The sequence below is a fragment of the Sparus aurata genome, chromosome 22 (assembly GCF_900880675.1).
Source record: "Sparus aurata chromosome 22, fSpaAur1.1, whole genome shotgun sequence".
Lineage (NCBI taxonomy): Eukaryota > Metazoa > Chordata > Actinopteri > Spariformes > Sparidae > Sparus > Sparus aurata.
Genome location: NC_044208.1, coordinates 2,948,127 through 2,962,760, shown reverse-complemented (window position 1 = coordinate 2,962,760; position 14,634 = coordinate 2,948,127). Strand labels below are relative to the sequence as shown.

The 14,634-nt window shown below is 41.4% G+C and overlaps 1 protein-coding gene across 4 annotated transcripts in view; it reads left to right on the top strand.

Moving 5' to 3' along the window:
* The window catches only part of map3k7 (mitogen-activated protein kinase kinase kinase 7), a 35,371-nt gene extending 33,040 nt beyond the window's left edge, over nucleotides 1-2,331 (top strand). For all 4 annotated transcript variants that reach the window (XM_030405419.1, XM_030405417.1, XM_030405418.1 and 1 more), the window contains one exon: nucleotides 614-2,331. In XM_030405419.1, the coding sequence (XP_030261279.1) occupies nucleotides 614-794 (181 nt within the window). In that variant the 3' untranslated portion in view covers nucleotides 795-2,331. The remainder of the gene's footprint in view (nucleotides 1-613) is intronic.
* The last annotated feature ends 12,303 nt before the right edge of the window (nucleotides 2,332-14,634 follow it).

The following is a 14,634-nucleotide window of genomic DNA, read 5'->3' as shown; positions in this document are numbered from 1 at the left end:
TGGTTGATAATGCTCCACCACATCGTGCCAGAATTGTCACAGCTCGACTTCAGGAAGTCAGAGTGCCTCATATGGTATGGCCAGCAATGTCCCCTGACCTGAACCCCATAGAGCACGTCTGGGACAAACTGAAGCAGAGACTGGATGATCGTACCCCACCCCCACGTGACCTGGCAGAACTGCGTGTAGCACTTGTGGAGGAGTGGAACGCATTGCCTCAGAACAACATCATGAGGCTAGTGAAGAGCGTGAGACGTCGCTGTCAAGCTGTCATTGCGGCAAAAGGTGGAAACACCCGCTACTGACATTGTCAATTTTTGTTATTTGCTATCCTTGTTATTGTCTAAATTTTGGGGGTAATAAATATTAAACTAATGAAAATGGTGTTTCTTCTCATTCATTATTAGTAATATCAAAGGGAACTTTTACTTATTTCATTAAAATTCAGACCAAATAGGAAAAGCACTCATGTAAATAACAATATCCCTAACTTATTGTGAGTAGTGTATGTACATATATACACACACACACACTAATGCAGTGCTGCACTGTTCCTGTTGAAATTAATTGTATGTTAGTTTGAATTCATTCCAACAATTTGGCTTGTGTGCAGGAAGGAGCTCATCGCAGAACTGGACCAAGATGAGAAGGACCAGCAGAACACGTCCCGTCTGGTGCAGGAGCACAAAAAGCTACTGGAGGAGAACAAGAGTCTGTCCACATACTACCAGAAGTGCAAAAAACAGCTGGAGCTGATCCGGGTCCAGCAACAGAAGAGACAGGGTACCTCGTGATGAGACAGAGACAATATGAACTGCTACCACTCCCTCCCTGCCGACCCCTCCTCCCCCCAGCACTATAACACTACCCACTCTCATGCTCTGCACACATACACACTGTTCCCAGTCCAGCTTTGTAAAGAGACCTGCATTCTACTGTGTCTTGCATGTTGCATTGTAGATGAAGACGACGTCATCTGTACATACCTTTGCACATCCTCACAGTGTATTCTGTGACCGCAGACCAAACAATCACTGCAGCCCATCCTGATCCCCTCAGACCCTGCTGCTGTGCTCTGGGATGGACCTTTTCTCCAGCGGCGGTGTGTCCTCTGAGAGAGATGGCAGGCTGATGAGTGTGGGTTGTGTGTTTCTCTATGTTTGCTCTCAGGGCCTCTGGGCTGCCCGGTCAGTGTGTGTCCACTCCTCAGCTGACAGCCACACCGTCCTCCACAATGTGAAAAGGCTTTTCAGCAAAAACGTGTGAATCATGTGCAGAAGTTTGAGAGCAGTGAGGATGTTTGAAACCTGTTCTGCTGCGTGTGTGTGGTATCCCTGTTATGCGCACACACACCCCTTAAATCAACCTGTTTAGCTCTAACCTGTCCCTTTTCTAGTCTTGAGCATGAGCCTCTCCACAGACCTCTATACCTGCTCAAGATGTTTGATGTATTGACTTCTGAGAGGGTTTACTTCATGTCAGACGTCAGAGAAACAGGAATAGCTCTGGGTGTGTTTGCAGCTCTAATGAGCTGCTCCTCGTGCTCTAAAAAGAAAACTTGCTTCCAGAGCAAATACAGGTAGCTGTGGATTCCCCTTTTCATTTTGACTTCAGTATTGTTTTTGTGTGTAGATGTTTTATGTCTTTTCTATTCAGTAGTTCACTTTGTATGATAGCTCCTGTGTCATTTTTGCATTTTAGGACATGTTTTATGTGGTCTGGGAATGCCCTTGCGGACAAAATAGAGGAGCCTGTAGCTCCCTATTCAGTATCTAGTTTGTTTTTAGTTCACATGTTGCCTTAGAAGTTGCCTGCATTTTAAGTGCTTGTTTTATGTGACATTTAGTGGGGATAAAAGCTACAAAAAAATATATTTTTGATGTAATGGACATTGAATGAAATCCTTTCCGGAGGAGAGTGAGAACGATGTAAGTTAGTAAGCTGTAATAATGGAATTGTTTCCCTACGGCTTTACATACAAAACAATGACATATACTTTAAAAAGAAGGATTGGATGTTTTATTTTTTTTCTTGATCTCATATCCCTCAAGTATTTTTGCACAATCACTTTGTTTTGTCTGATCATGTACAAATTTTATTTGAAGCAATTCTGTTTTAAAAGTGCAAGACTTGATGAGTCTTACTTTTAAATCTGTTACTGTACAAGAGTGAGTCTTCACTGATCCACGAGTTTTCTGGTCACTAAGGATTATTTTACCAAACACACACCACACTGTTTATTAAGTGTTTCCTAGTAACTTATTGGGAACTAAGGTACAGTATATGATGGTGAGCAAGGCATTATGAAATAAACTGAATGGTGAAAAGATGCACATTTTCATGCGTCGATGTTTGTTGGATGAATTTTTAGTATCTTAGTGGCCTTTTTTTCTAATCGGTTTTCTGTAGATCTGAGTGAGTCCAAGAACTGCATATGAGATGATAAATGTTTTTTGGAAAGCTCCATCTTGCTACAGATATGGTGAAATGTTGTCTTCCTCTAGAGAAACGAGAAGATCATCGTCAACTCAATACACTTAAAATCACACAGCCATACACAGCATTTGGCAAAACAGCAACACCTCAGAAGACATAAAGTTTCACAATTTTACAAATTTAACATTTTCGAAAACGACTAAACATTTCAGAAAGCACATTTCACAAAACACATCATCATTGTTCAAACTCTTCAGAAAAGCGCAACATTTCACAAAACATGATGACATTTTTAAATATGCTTTGTGCAATATTGTTTTGATCCTTTTGGCCACTGCACATTATTATGACGTATGCTCTGCACTCTACCTCTCAGAAAGCAAAGTAGACCCTTAACTGGAGGACAGTACAGGTTAAGCGCTCCCTGCCACAGTGTCTCTATTCAGCCAGCAGGTGGTGCTAAATATCCAGTCTTTATCATTAACAAGGCACTGTGGAGCTGTTTTTCACAGACAAAGAACCATACATCTTGAGTGTATCAGTTGCCAGGATCAAAGTGAATCCTTATGTCATGCTACGAGGCCAGGCCCGACCTACTTTATTGATTGTGTGAACAATCACTCTTTTGAATTGAGCCCATTTATCTAATATAGAAATGGATTCAGTTCCATAAACTGTGTCTGGTCTTTGATAGTGAGGTCCCTGAACATGACCCGTATGTCTGTCGGCAGTAAAAGAGCCCAGGCTTCTGGTTTACATTTCAGGTTGAAATTATCTCAGCATTCTGCTGACAAAGACGTGTGTTTTGTTGGTCTCTGTGTTTGAAGTCGACAGCTAAATGGGGAACAATGACTAATTTTAGTGTGGAGAAATGATGTCATCTTCCTTCTCCAACCAGGTATTGTGTATGTGCTCCTGCTTGCCCTCACTGAACTGGTGGGAATAAGGAAGACAGCATATTATTGCCAGCTTTGTCTTGTTCTCCTTTGTTCTCAGAAGGACATATAGTGTTTGGCCCACTGTGGACTGGTAGGAAATCCAGGGCGATGGTCTGTTTGTGTGTGTGAGAGAGGAAGGAAGGCTACTGTCCATTTCATTATGCATGTATGCTTTCATTTTCACAAGGTCAGTCAAAACCCCAATGACTGCTGTGGACTGGTTTTAAATGCCTGGCTGGGTGATCCTTTGAATTTTTCAACGCTGCTGCCAAAACAGTGCCTGAGTTCTGGTCAGAGCCAAAGATCAGTGTTAAGTGTTGGGACAACACTGACACGTGTCCAGACAACCTGTTTTTTTTATTTTTTCTGTTTTGTTTTTTTTCCATTTTAAAGCTGGTTTGCTGTGAAGCTTCACAAATATTTTGTGGAATATGAAACTTTCCTTGACTCTTCATAGGCATGAGGGTGAGTAAATGATCACTGAATTTTAATTTTGGGTAGACTTATTATTTAAAACTCCAAACATATGGCAACACATCCTATAGTCCATGATAGCGTTTTTGTGTTTTCCTCCATTTTAAACACAATGTGTTATTCATGCAACTGAGATCATGCACAATAACATGCTTGTCTGCCTTTGTTCTAATGCATTAATGAATGTCATCCCTCATCCTTCTTTGCAAGGGAAAGTTGATGTTGCACTTGAAAACCTGTGTGTGCTTTAGATTTTATCTATGGCATGGTAGCCATGGAAACTGGGTGACATAAATAGGCTAGCAGTGGTAGAGAGAGATTTTGCAGTTTTTAATAATGGACAGAATTTGGGTCATAATATCTTGCATGTTGGTCTATAAATTGCACCGTGTGCCAGTTAGGATTCCATTAATCTGCATGAATCCCTGGTTGGTCTTTAAAGTGGCTGCAGGCGATTTTTTAAGAACTGACTGAGGTCTCCTCTGCAGAGTCAAATACATCAGAGGAGCAGAGAGCCTCACATTCTAGCCCTGAATTCTTTGTTTACTCTACTTCATGTATTATGTAATTACACATTGCATTTAGCTACAGTAACAGCGTAAGTATGCTAATTGGGATCATGAATTAATTTGTTATTTGGAACAGCACTCAACTCCATCATTCTCCATTCATAATTTCACTGCGGGTCTATTTAGAGGGCACTAATGATGGTGAGGGGAGGGAGAGTGTGAGCAGCTGCTGCTTTTCTAATGCGAAATTGGAAGAAAAAGCTTTGGCAAATGTTTCCTTTTTTTACTATGATTTTTCCCCCCATTTTTATCAACTTGGCATATCAGTAGTCTGCCTCTGCTTGGTTGATTGTATGAGTCATGGAAGAGAGGCTGAAGTAAACCTTTTGTGATTTGATAGCAGAGGATGAGAAAGGTCAAAGCTTTCTGTGCAGCCTGCTGGAAGACACCAGGTACGACTCAGTGATTGAATTTCCACTCCACACACTGTCAAGGGTGACAAGGGATCATCACCCACCCACTCACGCACCAAGGCACAGACTAAAAACCGCTCTCCTACTGTAAAAAATTTCCCTTACACTTAAAAAATTGCAATGGAAACATTTGAGAGTCTGAAGCGAGTGAGAGAGACTTAAAGACGTTAAAGTGGCAGTTGAAACAGAGGCACTGACAGAAATGGAAGTGACAGGTGAAATTTTAAGAGCTATTTGACACTAGGCTGGAAATCGGTGCTTCTCTTTCCTCTCTGTTACACCTGTAACCACAGTGATGTCACAGGGTACTGACACACCCCACAGTACACTACTACTACACTACAGCTGCAAGACAGGTGAGAGGTCGCATGGCTGGAGGTCAGAAAGAAATCTGAAGGGGGAAAAGGGGAAGTGCTGAAAGGAGAACAGGGACCTAATCTAGTTTAAATATCAGCTGAAGCCAATGTGTTGAAAGGAGTCGAAGTGTCTGTTTAATTACAATTAATAATAATCAATTAATAACTTACAATTGACTTGGTAAACAGCTGTTGGAGGAAGTACACAAGAGGGAGTCATACAGGAGATGAACATTTTGATGGTTCTCTATGTGGACGTATCTGGAATAATGACAATGTTAAATAAGTACATACAGTAAGAGAGTACATAGTTCAGTTCAGTTCAGTTCAGTTCGTCCCTGATGTCCGTAGGTTCAGGATAGAATGAGTGGGATATGTGAGAGCAGCACTATAAAAGAAAAGACACACATTTGGTTGACAAAATTTGACATTGTATAAACAAAATGTGCAAGAGTGTGTGTCAACTAGAGTTTATTCAGGGTAGGATGGATTTGTGTAAATGTCTTAACTGCAGCCTTTACTAATGTCAATACTGTAATGTTTAAAGCTATTTACACCACAGCATCTCTACAGCAGCCGGTGGAACTGACTGTGGGAGGCAAGCAGTGCAGCTCAAACCAACAGCGAGCCAGCTTCATGCCATGTAAACACGAAGCCTGCATCAACCCGCACAGTTTTCCACACACAAACGGTCGAGGGACAACACAAATAAACAGTCAAATGTCACGAGGGCTCTATTTACTCACTGGTTTAGCTTGAGGTTTGTAGGTCTGGAGGTGAAATTTGTGCATTCAGTCTGCAAGTTAAAATTGCAAGCTAATAATAACAGGCCCCGTACACACTGCAAGCTGCCTTCATGCACGCATCAGTTCTTATCAATTCACTGATCCACTGTTTTCATTTTTGTGCACTTCAACACAGCACCAAAAACATCATACCCAGGACAATTATGAATACAATTCAAACGTATGATTAACAGTGTTGGGAATAACGGCGTTAGAATAAACAGGGTTACTAACGGCGTTACTTTTTTTCAGTAACGGGTAATCTAACTAATTACTATTTCCATCGTTACAACGCCGTTACCGTTACCGACTATTAAATGTGGCGCGTTACAAACTGAAGCTCATCATTGAAGCTGTTGTCATCCGACTCGGCTCTCAGCCACCGGAGCTGCAGAGCTGTTTTATTTTCCTCCGATGAGGGAGGAGGGAGAGGCGAAACAACCAGTGATGATGATTGGCTCTCTAACGTTGAGTGAGAGTTCTTAAGCCAATCAGTGGCAATGTTCAGTTTACACACAAGCCACACACGCACACAGCAGCCTCGCACACACAAACTAGCAGAGGTGAACTACAGCAATGGCGAGTCCGGAGGGAAAGTTAACGTTTTCAAAGTGGAAGTACAGACACTACTTTAATCTCCTTTGTCCACGTCCATTGTAAGCAACTCTGATCTAATGAAGCATCTCTCAGCGGCACACGCTTCTACAAAACTATCACTGGCCAAAAACTCTGTTGCTGACGCTGTTGATGATGACAGCAGGCCAGGTGTGGCTAACGTGAGCTCCGCTAACAGCTTCACAAAAACTTGTGACACAGACTGAACTGAATGCAATGATAGACAGGTATGTTGTTGAGAACTTGCTCCCGTTATCAACAGTTGACTCAGACTCCTTCAGAGCACTCACTGGCAAAATATCGGGGAGAGCAGGAGCCGTCCGCCATGCAGAAAGACATTTTATAAATACATATGTAGATGCTGAGTACGCTAAAATGACTGCCGAGCTCAAAAGAGGGAAGAAATAAAAGTAACGCAATAGTTACTTTTCCTGGTAACTAATTACTTTTATAGTGGAGTAATTCCGTTACTAACTCAGTTACTTTTTAGGAGAAGTAACTAGTAACTATAACTAATTACTTTTTAAAAGTAACGTGCCCAACACTGATGATTAATCATAAGTATTGAAAGTAAAGTTCACCCAAAAATCAAAAATCTGTCATTATCTACTTATTCCCATGGCTATGGGAGGTCAGGTGAAGTTTCATAGCCCTCAAAAGATTTCTGGAGCTTCACAAAACAGCTATGGAGCGCTCTCTTAAACAGCTGAGGTAGATGGAATTGCTCCATTCAGTTATCCAAGTCACCAGAATCCCAAAGATACCAAATTAATTTGAAAGACACTTTTTTATGTGCTTTACACAGTGGAGCACATGCATCCAGCTCAGAGGGTATGTGCACCAGCACTCTGAGTTTAGCAGCGACAGTGAGAATTTCTGTTGAAAGAAGGTTGGAAATGCTGTCTTTTCAAATCACTTTGGGATCTTAGGGCTTCTGGAGACTTGGATTACACTGAACAATCTACACAGTGCCATTCTACATGTTTTCTACGGTGTTTTTCCAGTTTTACTCAAGTCCCTAACTGCTTCAGTTGTTTAGCAGAATGCTGGGACATCACTGGTTTGCTCTGCAGCTCCAGAAATGTTCAGTGGACTACGAAACTTCAACTGACTTTCCATCGGCATGGGGGTGAGAACATAATGACTGTTTTTTCCTTTTTGGGTGAACTTTTCCTTTAATGTCACATTAGCGTAAAGTCAAGTTTGTATGAATCCTGATATGACTGTTCAAACTCACACTGCACCCCCACAAATCAGCTCTGTACTGTTTTAACAGCACATATGACAGCTGCTCAGATCAGAGCCGGGAATCTCAATGAGATGTTTGAGCCTCATGTGTTACCTTAAAATTCCAAGTCAAGAAATGTATAAAATAATCATTGTTATGAGAATATTAAAGAATTAAAGGTGACCGTATAAATGACTATTTTGGTTGTTGTTTAACAAATAATGTGCTGAGTCATTTCATACTCCCAACCTAAATTGGAAAATAAGAGTTGCAGCTTGTAAAATGGGTTGAAAATCTGTTTTGCTGGAAAGACTGTGACTGTGAATCCATGTCATGATATCATTGGCATTGCTTTATGTATTCTGCATTCTCAAGATAAAGTAGCTTTTCAGATACACTGTATTTATTCTACCGAACTCTATTTAGTAGGCCACTTGAGAGCAGCACAACAATCTGTAAACACAACATTGATATATTCCAACCTTACACATCAGCAAACAGTTGCTTATTCACATACAGCCAGCAAACACACAGGAACAGTGGCATTCCTTTGGAGTCATGGTTGTTTCAACAGACATGAGTCCAGTATTTACTCTCCTTATAGCAGCTCAAAGCTTCACCAGCTAATCTCTAGATGTTTCTGTCTGCTGCTGGTGAATCAGTTAATAAAACAGATACTTTAAATATTACTTCGGCGAAAGTGAAAGTGACCTGTAAGAATAGGACTCTTGAAGTAGTTGATGTTAAATGTAAGTCAATTTCTTTCAATAGATTTACTTTCATAAGTACAAGTAGAAATAATTATCCATTTATCTACATGTATGTACAAACTTTCTACATATATGGGGGACTGAAAAATGAATTAATAAAATCAAAAATTAAATGGGAAAAAAAATAAATAGTAAGTAAGTAAGTAAATTTTATTTATATAGCACTTTTCACAGATAAAAATCACAAAGTGCTTCACAATAAGATGAAATACAACAGTAAAAACAAAAAATACAATGAATAAAACAATTTAAGATATTAACTAAAAGCCTGCTTAAATAAGAAAGTTTTCAGCTGTTTCCTAAGAGAGTCCACAGATTCTGAGCTTCTTAGAGAGAGAGGCAGGGCATTCCAAAGTTTGGGTGCCAGGGACCACCAACAATCTCTGACCTGACGACCTCATAGTACGGGCAGGTACATGAAGTTTAATCAGGTCAGAGATGTAAGGGGGTGCTTGACCATGAAGGGCAATGAATACGAAGGTAAGTAAATGCAGAGAAACATTCAGACAGATATATCAAAGTATGTCACATTTCATACATTAATTAATGCCTACATTTATTTTTAATATTATTTTATTGGCATGTTGATTGATTGATTTATTGAGCAATTTATTTATTTTCATTTTTTATTTTGGCAGTTTCAGGCTTCAGGCTACAGGCCGACAAATCATTGGATACAATATTGAGCAAAAAATGTGCCACTTTGGCTGTGACGCAGTGTGTAATCTGCAAAGTGCTAGCACCTCAAAATGTCACACATGACCAAACGTGAGTTTAATCAATCATTTAGTCTAAAATGAAAATGGATCGCCACTTAACCTTCCTATCCCAGGTGACCGCATACCTGGTAGACAGAACTGTAGAGCAATCTCCAGGTTTATAGACTGTAAACAATGTAAACAATGATATTCTCATTATTCTTGTTTCCATTACATTGCGCAGTCAACATTTATTTCATAGTAATATGATGAGGCAGTTTGAATATAGCGCATGGTTACATTCTACCACCAGTTACTAAAAGTGACACATTATACAATGATTAGATTCTCTGGTTATATAAAATGTGATTATTGCAGCTATAAATCATTAATTTACTAACATTTCACTGCCCTGGCTGAGCACACATTGTGCCACTGGGTGGACAAGAGATCTCAGACATAAATCTGATAACATGGACAGATAAAAGCCACACTATCCTAATGGTCATATATCACTAGAGGTGTTGTCATGATTTGGGTGAACTGACCCTTTCATTTCTTAACCCTTAAATTTTCCCCATATTTTTTTACACTGTGCTGTACGACCCACAGTACTTTGTATTATCAACATGTTCCAGCTCATCATTGAAGCAATATCATGTTTATAGTTGCATTATTCCATGAAATGGAAATATTTTAGATGTTTCCTCACACTCTAATCAAGATAAAAACACATAACATTAATACAGTGTAATAAATAATGTCCAGCAGTCTAATCCTCTGTATACTGCAGCCACTACAGAACCTCTGTTGTTGAGAGTGCAGTTAGTAAATTTAGCCTGTGTCTGCATCTCCTCAGTCCAGTAAACAGAAGCTTACAGTCTGCCTGCTCTGCAGCCTGTTTACATTGGAAGTGGACCTGGATCTAACTAAGCTGCTTGTGCTGAAGTCTAAACAGGTGAAATCCTTTAAGACGGCCCAATCATTGGGTGACAGTTCGCTGTCTGTCACCACTCAGGCTTTAGGCTGTAGATGAGTGGAGTAAACAAACAGGAGTGAATGGGGTGTGAGAGATGAGTCATCAGTTCTGGGCTCGCTGTGCCTCTGTGTGTGTGCTCTGCGTGCCTCAGTCTGCTGAACATCCGCTCCCCTGAAGGCCCTCGTCACCGCAGGCATACTTCAGCAATTACCTTCTCGCCCACACGCTGTCAGTCACATGGGCCATAATAACAGGCTGTCGCACTGTCCCACTCCAAACTAACTCGCCAGCACTCTCCAGCTCTCTCTCTCTCTCTCTCTCTCTCTCTCTCTCTCTCTCAAACACACACACACACACACACACACACACACTCAAACACACACACACACACTGTGTCTACTGTGCACATCCTGAATCTGATTAAAGCAGCTACACAGAGTGATGTTAGGCTTTACTACAGTAACAGATTTTAGCCAGGCTCAGTCTTCCACTACTGATAATATAGAGGTGTTATTCTTTTTTCCGACATAAACATTATTGAACTCTGCAATAGAAATGGTCCCCTCGTGCCTACATTGGTACTTTTGCTTGTTCTGATGTCATTTTCTGGAGTAACTTTAATTGCCGTTGATACATAAAATCAGGCGATGGGAACGAACGCCCACTATCATAAGTTAACCAAAATTTTACTAAAATAATTTGCCGCACTACAGCCAATATTTATTTCATAGACAGGGAATGGGGACATGGTTACTAGTTATATGTAATCCATTACCATCCCAGCCAAACTGCTGTTCTAGTAAGATCAACTTCATTAGCATGGACATATGTATATTAGCATTGATTGCGATTGTAGTCACATACATATAAGGTCTTCTTGGGTATAGAGGAACTGCAGAGCTTATTCATAGTCAAACTGTAACCTGTGCTGTACTCCCTCTGCTCTGAACACTACTCTTTTAACACCAGGTACACTTGAGTCGGTGGTTTGCATTTCAGCAGACACTGCCGGTGTCAAAGGAGCACTGCCAGCTTCTTTGAGCTGCACTGGTTGGGTAGTAGGGGGCAGACAAGGCAGTGCTGCATTTTATGGTCCCCTTCTCCACATTCACTGGTGTTTTGGCCAGTTTCATAGCCCCATCTGGCCATGGCAGCTTTTGATAGCCCTGTTCTTGTTCTCAGGCAGTTGAGCATCTTCCACTGGACCCATGGTGCTTCTGACCCCGGAAGGAGGGCTTCAGAAGGTGGGCTTCCCATGTCAATAGGAGGGGGGTTGTCCTCAAGCCTTTTTGTCCGTAGTTGGAGTCTGGTTTCTTCCTGTGATGTTATTAGGTTCTGGACACGGCTGAGAAAGCTTCTCCTAGACTTCAGCCGATGGGCCTGGGGTACACGTCTGTAGAGGAGGTGGCGTTCATCACTGGTGGCCTTGGTCATCTCTACTCGGCTGGCAACTCCCCGTCTTACATCAGCAGGGGCAATGCCAGCAAGGAGGTGCAGGTTGTTTATGTTGGTGGGCTTCAAGCAACCAGTGACTGAGTGGCAGGTGTTATTCAGTGCTGGGGCTAGTTTCTTGGCATGGGATGATCTCTCCCAGACAGAACATGCATACTCCGCAGAGGAGTAGCACAGGGCCAGAGCAGTAAATCTTAATGTGCGTGCTGTGGCTCCCCATTTATGTTGGTCAGCTTCCAGAGGATGTTATTTCGGGAGTTAACTTTCAGTTTGGTGTAATTGACGTGTTCCTTATAAGAGAGAGTGCGATCCAGTGTTACACCAAGGTAGGCAGGGTTGATGCAGTGCTCAAGAGGTGTTCCAGACCAAGTGATGTTAAGGGGTCTGTTTTCTTCCCGGTTCCTGAGCAGGCTTGGGTCTTCGCAGGGTTTGCGTGTAGGTGGTTGCGCTCGTAGTAAAGGTGTAACTCATGTAGGGCTGAGGTGAGATTGGCTTCTACAGCTTCAAACGTACTCTAAACATACTTTGATGCTGATATTGAGCTCTTCAAGGGAGAATGGCTCAGTCAGTCTGGTGTTTTGGGAGTGCTGAAGTCGGTCTACTTTTGGTCTTGGCTGTTTGGTGGTGGATTTCCTGTTGAGGAGCAACTCATGCACAACTTGGTTTGCCGTGGTGATATACTGCTGCTGAATACATGGTTGATGCTGACTTAAAAAGTGTGCTTAAATAGGTGAAATTCTCTGCAGAGGAGAAGAAAAGCAGTGCTAGTGATAACTGTCTGGGGATGTGTGACTCTGATACGTATCTATTATTTGATCCATCACTAATACAAATATAATGATGCTTTAAAGAGTGTGATAAAAATGTTGGTGATATCTGATATTTGTGGCATTGGCAGGATATGTTGGAGGCAGTGGTGAGAACACAGCGACTGAGTCTGAAGTTCAGTCTAAAAAACATCTGCCTTACAAACATGTGGACCCTCAATCGTCTGGCATAATCTACACACAATATAAACTGGTTTGTTTAGACATCCTCAGTTTCTGTCCTGACGGATTTACAGCAGCCTGTAGACATAAAGCCCTCCTCTCAGAACACTTGTATTTCTTGTTTGTAAGCCCAATTTGCTTGCAAAAAAGAAAAGGTTGGTTGGATGGTTGTATCTATGTGCCAAGAAACTGGCTTTCCACCCAGCTGAGCTCTGCAACTCTCCAACCTCGCCACCCACATACATGCATGCCATGCACACGGACACACACCTGACAAACACACAATGACAACCTGTCATGTGTGGATGTTCAGGCTTTTGCCTTTTAATCTCAAAGGTATGGAGAGAGCTCAGTCCCTGAGATGGATCCTGCTGTAAGCCGGAGGCGAGGATTGACCCTACAGTTCCCCCCACTCAGCCAGCCAAATGGTAGTTCCTCAGAGAACACACACTGGGAGGGGGGTTCTTGCACCTGGGTTCTTCTGCAGCATTCCGTTATTTTCTGTCTGTTAACCTTTCAACCCAGCAGTGGGTTCATTATTACAAATGTACAGAATGTTGTGCACTCCAGCATTGTTTGGAACTTAACTCCACGATCTACTCAAGTTTGCCAAAGAACCAAATATGTCCGAAATCATGCATAAAACATTAAGAACAATAAGAGCATTCAGAGAGTGCCACCAGCAAGGCCAGTAGTTCAACCTACTATGATATGCAAATGTGAAAGCACAGCCACTATATATGTCTGGAAATACTTCAAAAATTATTGGAATAAGGTCAAAATATGGTTGTGCTCTGCTGAAGCCTCATCCTTGCAGTAGACAACACACTACTCAAAGGTGCAGTACGCAAATCTGGAGAAAGATGGTTGATTGTTGATTCTCATTCCAAGGTTGTCAAATACTGACGCTTTGAGTTGGCAAGCCACCAGCTTAGTCCTTTCTCCAAGATCACTAACAGCCAGAAATACCCAGAGAAGCTAAATCAACATATATATATATATTTTTTTTTGGCTTTATTGATAGGACAGCTGAAGACTCAGACAGGAAACAGGATTAGAGAAGGGGAGTGACATGCAGCAAAGGGACCCAGGCCGGGAGTCGAACCTGGGTCCGCTGCAGCGAGGACAAAGCCTCTGTATATGGGATGCCCGCTCTACCCACTGAGCTAAACGGCACCCCACTAAATCAATACTTTAACTCAAGTATGGTATCGTTTACAATTTTACTTTATGCTTCAACTCCACTACATTTCAGTTGTGATAGCTTCTATTTTAGTTTTACTCCATTTATTTTACAACTTTAGTTACTCACATTAGTTATCGTGTTTTTTTTGCAGACGACATGCTGCATTATAGAGAAGCACATTTTTGAATTAAAATGGCACTCAGTAGAGTACACACCTCCAACAGTTCAATCAAGTCTAATCCAATACCAAACTTTACAGCCCTGTATCACTCAAAGTTTTGAACCACCCATAAGTGCTTAACCTTAATCTAAAAACACCAGATAACAGCCGACCACTAGGACAACAAAGCTATATAGAGGAAAGAATTAAGGATTTGAATTAGGATCTGCATCAAATTATATTCACTCACAGACACCAGTCACCTACATGCTCCTGATTAATAATAAAATCTAAAATCATGCATCATAACCAGAGAAATTATTATAAATAAACAGAGAATGGGATGTAGTGTATTATACAATTCTTTGTTTGCTGACCTTTAATTGCCACTCAGAGAGAGAAAATGACAGTTAACCCCCCAACCTCACTGACCCCCTGACGACTCATGACCAAATCATGTTGTCAAACTTTGTTCAAACCTACAGAATTTAATTTCAAATTCTTGTGGAGACCTAAATGTTTCCAGAGATACCAAAGATGTGAATTCTGGGAAATGTGTGTTTGATGGGATGACGCAGCCATAAAA